Consider the following 6,000-nt stretch of genomic DNA (forward strand, 5'->3'; position numbering starts at 1 on the left):
TGATATAGGTTTCTGGCCCATGACCTTTACCATTTTAAGAAATGTCTCATATATTAACTCAGAGTTTTTGACAAATAATAAGTAGATGATAAACATTATCAAATACTTTGTCTTCATCTATTAAGATAATAATGTGAGTTTTCTCTTTTACTCATCAATGTCGTGAATTACATCAATAAGTCTTCTGATATTGAACTCTTTTGTATAACTGGACCAAACTCTTTTTTTATGATACATTATCCTTTTAAGACACTGTTGGATTCAGTTAGCTAATATTTTGTAGAAGTTTCTCAAATATGTCGATTAGTGAAATGGCTTTAATATTTCTTTTCTTGTCACTTTTGGAATCAGGTCAAATGGACTTCACAAAATGAACTGGGCAGTTTTCCCTCTTTTTCTATTTCTAGAACAAGTTGCATAAGATGGGAATTATTTGTTCCTTGAAAGTTTGGTAAAACTCACCTATAAATTCTTTTTGGGCCTAGAGCCTTTGGTGGGGGGATGGTGTTTGATTGATTCCTATTTCTATTAAAGTGTTCTTTATTCTTGCACTAATTTTGACACCTGACATTTTCCCAGCAGTTTCACCTAGATTATCAAATATGTTATTATACAGCTATTTTTATTTTTGTTTTTTGAGACATAGTCTAGCTCTGTTGCCCAGACTGGAGTGCAGTGGCGTAATCTCGGCTCACTGCAAGCTTTGCCTCCTGGATTCAAGTGATTGTCCTGCCTCAGCCTCCTGAGTAGCTGGGATCACAGGCACTTGCCACCACAGCCGGCTAATGTTTTTTATATTTTTAGTAGAGATGGGGTTTCACCATGTTGGCCAGGCTGGTCTCCAACTCCTGACCTCAAGTGATCCACCAGCCTCAGCCTCCCAAAGGGCTGGGATTCCCAAAGTGGTGGGATTACAGGTGTGAGCCACCGCACCCGACTACACAGTTATTTATAATATTGTACTATTTTATAAGTCTTTTCCATCTTCTCTCTCTCTTTCCCTTCCTGTATGTCTCTCTCTATCCTGTAAGTGGTCTTATCAAAGGTTTATCAATTTTATTACTTTTTCAAAACTTTGCTTTTGGTTTTGTTCATCTTCTTGGATTTTTATTCTATATTTCATAAATTTGTAGCCTTATCTTAATTGTTTCCTTCCTTAATTTCCCTTTTTCATCAACATGTGCTTTATATAATCACAGTTTGAGGACTAATAGTGACACAGTCTCCTTTCTTACCCAATAGCAATTGGCTTTCATATTAATGAGGTCTGAAGACAGTTCTGAGAACTGGTCAAGTTCATTAATTGTTTGTTTGTTGAGTGTGGAAAAATTTTTCACCTCATGATCTCAGGAAATATTTCCAAACTTTTTAATTTCGAGCCAGGAACAGTGCTGAGAACTTCACATGTGTCATCTCAATTAAGCCTCCTCATATTCCTGCGAGTTAGATATTATTACTACGCCCACTTTACGACCAGGAAACTGAGGCTTAGCAGGATTATATGCCTTGCTGAAGGCCACAAGTGCAGGGAGTGATACAGCTGGGATTTGAATCCAGGAAGTCAGATTCAAAAGTCTATACTACAGCTGGGTGCGGTGGCTCACACCTGTAATCCTAGCATTTTGGGAGGCCGGGGTAGGCAGATCACTCAAGGTCAGGAGTTCGAGACCAGCCTGGCCAAGATGGAGAAACCCCCCCCCCCAACTAAAAATACAAAAATTAGCTGGGTGTGATGGCAGGCGCCTGTAATCCCAGCTACTTGGGAGGCTGAGGCAGGAGAGTCGCTTGAACCTGGGAGCCAGAGGTTGCAGTGAGCCGAGATTACACCACTGCACTCCAGCGTGGGCGACAGAGTGAGACTTTGTCTCAAAAAAAAAAAAAAAAAAAAAAGTCTATACTGGTAACCACTAGGGTATAACACCTCCTTAGAAAGAGTGTTTGTTTCTTTTTAAGCCAAATATAGTCATGTGCCTCATAACAATGTTTTGGTAAATGACAGACCGTGTATATAACAACAGTCCCATAAGATTATAATGTCAATTTTCATTTTATCTTTTCTATGTTTAGGCACACAAATACTTAACCGTTTGATAATCATGTGTATAATTGCCTGCAGTATTCAATACAGTAACATGCTGCACAGATTTGTAGCCTCAAATCAACAGTCTATACCGTGCAATCTAGGTGTGTAGAAGGCTATACCATCTAGGTCTGTGGACATACACTCTATGATGTTCACACAACAGCAAAATCACCTAATGACTAATAACTTTCTCAGAATATATCCCTGTTGTTAAGTGACTCATGGCTGTATGAGGACCATTTTAAAGCAAATTCAGTTACAGTTGTTATTTTAATTCCAGGTAAATACTACATTGCCACGATGGCCCTAATCACAGCCTCCACTGCCTTGACCATCATGGTGATGAATATCCACTTCTGTGGGGCCGAGGCCCGGCCGGTGCCACACTGGGCCAGGGTGGTCATCCTGAAATACATGTCCAGGGTCTTGTTTGTCTATGATGTGGGTGAAAGCTGCCTCAGCCCGCACCACAGTAGAGAGCGGGACCACCTCAGGAAAGTTTACAGCCAACTCCCAGAGTCTAACCCGAAAACAGCCAGGAACAAAGACCTTTCCAGAAAGAAGGGCATGAACAAACGCTTAAAGAACGACCTGGGCTGCCAGGGTGAGAACCCTCAGGAGGCCGAGAGTTACTGTGCACAGTACAAAGTGCTGACGAGGAATATTGAGTACATCGCCAAGTGCCTCAAAGACCACAAGGCCACCAATTCCAAAGGGAGTGAATGGAAGAAGGTGGCGAAAGTCATAGACCGATTCTTCATGTGGATTTTTTTCATCATGGTGCTTGTGATGACTATTTTGATCATAGCAAGAGCGGATTAGTCACAGATATTGGCTTTGCTATCTCGGTAGAAATTAATACAATTCCCTGTGATCTATTCCAGTGTTCTTCCAAGATTTTTGTTCGTCTATAATTTAGGGGTTATGTTGTCTGTACGTTTTATTTTTAACCTCAAATCAATGTCGAAGCTATCTGCCCTGTCAAATTAAGCAGGAGATCCAAAATTTCAAGGGTAGGAAGATGGAAGAAATAGGGAAAGAGACCTTTTATAGCCCACCATAGCGGTGGGTGACTGGCCTCTAGTTTATACAATGATTCACCTCTTTGGCAGTACAGATAACAAAATACACTTTACTGGTAAAATTTAAAACAAAAAGGCAAAACAAACCAAACTCGTTTTCCCCTTAGTTCCCCTTAAATCATGCTTTAAAAAATGAAATAGTCATATATATGTTAGTGTGATTTAAGTCTCAATGGTACCTTATTCAGGCATAGTGCATTTGAAGTCATATCTCAAATAGTGGAATAAAAGCTTTTGTCCCATGTGAAGAAAGTCTAAGCATCAGCTGTTTAACGGGGAAAGATCTTGCTTCATAATGGTGAGGTTGTATATGTTGGTTACGTTTTATATAAACCCAAAAGATGAAGTCATTCCTGCATTTACCCCTTGATTAAAATATGATAGATGAGGTTCTTCCTGTCTTGTATCAAAATAAGGTGATTAGCAAGCTGGGCTCATCCATTCATTCACTGAACTTTTCACCAAACATGGATCACGTTTTTCCTACATGTAATAAAAGCGACATGATTCACATTTTATTGGGTGTCACAGCAATTCTTATGCACAAGTCTGATCACTTGGATCCTCATAACAATTCTGTGAGTTGGGGAGGCGAGTATTACTATTCTTTCTCAGAGAAAGAAACTGTGGCTTAAAAGGCGGGTATAAGTGACCTGCCTCCTCAACATCCAACAAGGTGTAAGTGGAACTGGGACTCAGCCCTCAGCACTGGGACTCAGAGTTGGGCTACGTCTGCTAAAGTCACCCTGCTTTAGGCCATGACAAATTATGATTTAGCATAGGAGAGACTGAGAGATTCTTGTTCTTAATTCTGAACTTTCTGCCCTAATTTACTCCCTGTATGTCTCAACTTCTTTCCTACTTTCAATAAAATGTGACTTCAAATCCACCCCCCATTCCCACCTAGATTAAAATGATCCAAGGCTGGGCGCAGTGGCTCACATCTATAATCCCTTTTCTTTTTTTTTTTTTTTTTTTTTTTTGAGAGGGAGTCTCACTGTCACCCAGGCTGGAGTACAGTGGCATGACCTTGGCTCACTGCAAACTCTGCCTCCCAGGTTTAAGCAATTCTCTTGCTTCAGCCTCCCTAGTAGCTGGGACTACAGATGTGTGCCACTACACCCAGCTAATTTTTTTGGTATTTTTTGTAGAGATGGGGTTTTGCCATGTTGGCCAGGCTGGTATGGAACTTCTGGCCTCAAGCGATCTGCCCACCTTGGCCTCCCAAAGTGCTGGGATTACAGGCATGACACCATGCCCGGCCCTATAGTCTCAATATTTTGGGAGACTGAGGTGGAAGACTGCCTGAGCCAGGAGTTCCAGAGCAGCCTGGGTAACATGCGGAGAACTTGTCTCTACAAAAAAGTTAAAAATTAGCTGGGCATGGTGGCAGACAACTGTGGTACCAGCTACTTGGGAGGCTGAGGTGGGAGGATCACTTGAACCTAGGAGATTGAGGCTGCAGTGAGCTGTGATTGCACCACTACACTCCAGCCTAGGTGACACTGTGAGACATTCCTTAACTTCCAACTCGTCAACTATTCTTTTTCCAGTTAAAAACAAACAAACAAACAGAGGTGGAGAGAAAACAGGAGTCAACCTAGGAAGGGGAGGACAATGTTTGGTTTAAACATATAGACATCGTTTTTTGTTGTTGTTGTTGAGACAGAGTCTCGCTCTGTTGCCCAGGCTGGAGTGTAGTGGCATGATCTTGGCTCACTGCAACCTCTGCCTCCCAGATTCAAGCGATTCTCCTGCTTCAGCCTCCTGAGTAGCTGGGACTACAGGTGTGCACCACCACACCCGGCTAATGTTTTGTATTTTTAGTAAACATGGAGTTTCACCATATTGGCCAGGCTGGTCTCGAACTCCTGACCTCGTGATCCACCTGCCTCAGCCTCCCAAAGTGCTGGGATTACAGGTGTGAGTCAACGCTTCCGGCTGGCATTGTTTTTTAATTCTTGTGTTTACTCATTCCAGAAAACATTTATTGTGCACCGACTTACAGTTAGTGGTATGCCAGCTGCCTTGAAGGGAGCAAGTGTGAAACGTGGCTTCTACCCTCCAGTTGCTCACATGTTGCTCACAGTTCAGTGGAAGAGATACCAAGGAAATAGGCAAACATAGTCAGGTGTAAAACGTGCTATCACAGAATCACGGACAAAACACCAGGGGTACAATCATGATGAATCTGTTTGAGGGAAAGTTTCAGAAAGACTTTGCAGAGTGTAACATCAACATTTGAGTTGAAGTTTTTTGTTGTTGTTGTTGTTGTTTGCTTTTAAGAGGGAATCTTGCTCTGTCACCCAGGCTAGAGTACAATGGTGCAATCTCGGCTCACTGCAACCTCCACCTCTCAGGTTCAAGCGATTCTCCTGCCTCAGCCTCCTTAGTAGCTGGGACTACAGGCACGTGCCACCTCTCCTGGCTAATTTTTGTATTTTTGTAGCGATGAGGTTTCACCCTGTTGCCCAGGCTGGTCTCGAACTCCTGACCTCAGATGATCTGCCCACCTCGGCCTCCCAAAGTGCTGGGATACAGGCGTGAGCCTCTGTTTCCGGTCTTAAGCGGACTTTTGAAGGTTGAGTAGTAGTTTGCTAGACAAAGAAAGAAAAGAGGGTAAGGATTAGAAAGGATTGGTGAAAGGAGAGTGTGAGCAGAGCTTAGAAGAACAGAAACCAGGCTGGGTGCAGTGGCTCAGCCCTGTAATCCCAGCACTTTGGGAGGCTGAGGTGGGTGGATCACCTGAGGTCAGGAGTTTGAGACCAGCCTGACCAACATGGAGAAACCCCGTATGTACTAAAAACACAAAATTAGCTGGGAGGAGTGCTTGAA

General features: G+C 42.6%; 1 protein-coding gene across 2 annotated transcripts in view; it reads left to right on the top strand.

Annotated features, from left to right (window-relative positions):
• Positions 1-3,683, top strand: part of CHRNA9 (cholinergic receptor nicotinic alpha 9 subunit) — a 28,479-nt gene extending 24,796 nt beyond the window's left edge. For both annotated transcript variants that reach the window (XM_001094288.5, XM_078003258.1), the window contains one exon: positions 2,364-3,683. In XM_001094288.5, coding sequence (XP_001094288.2) covers positions 2,364-2,905 — 542 coding nt within the window. In that variant the 3' untranslated portion in view covers positions 2,906-3,683. The remainder of the gene's footprint in view (positions 1-2,363) is intronic.
• Positions 3,684-6,000: the final 2,317 nt, after the last annotated feature.

The sequence above is a fragment of the Macaca mulatta genome, chromosome 5 (genome assembly GCF_049350105.2).
Source record: "Macaca mulatta isolate MMU2019108-1 chromosome 5, T2T-MMU8v2.0, whole genome shotgun sequence".
In the NCBI taxonomy this organism is placed as follows: Eukaryota; Metazoa; Chordata; class Mammalia; order Primates; family Cercopithecidae; genus Macaca; species Macaca mulatta.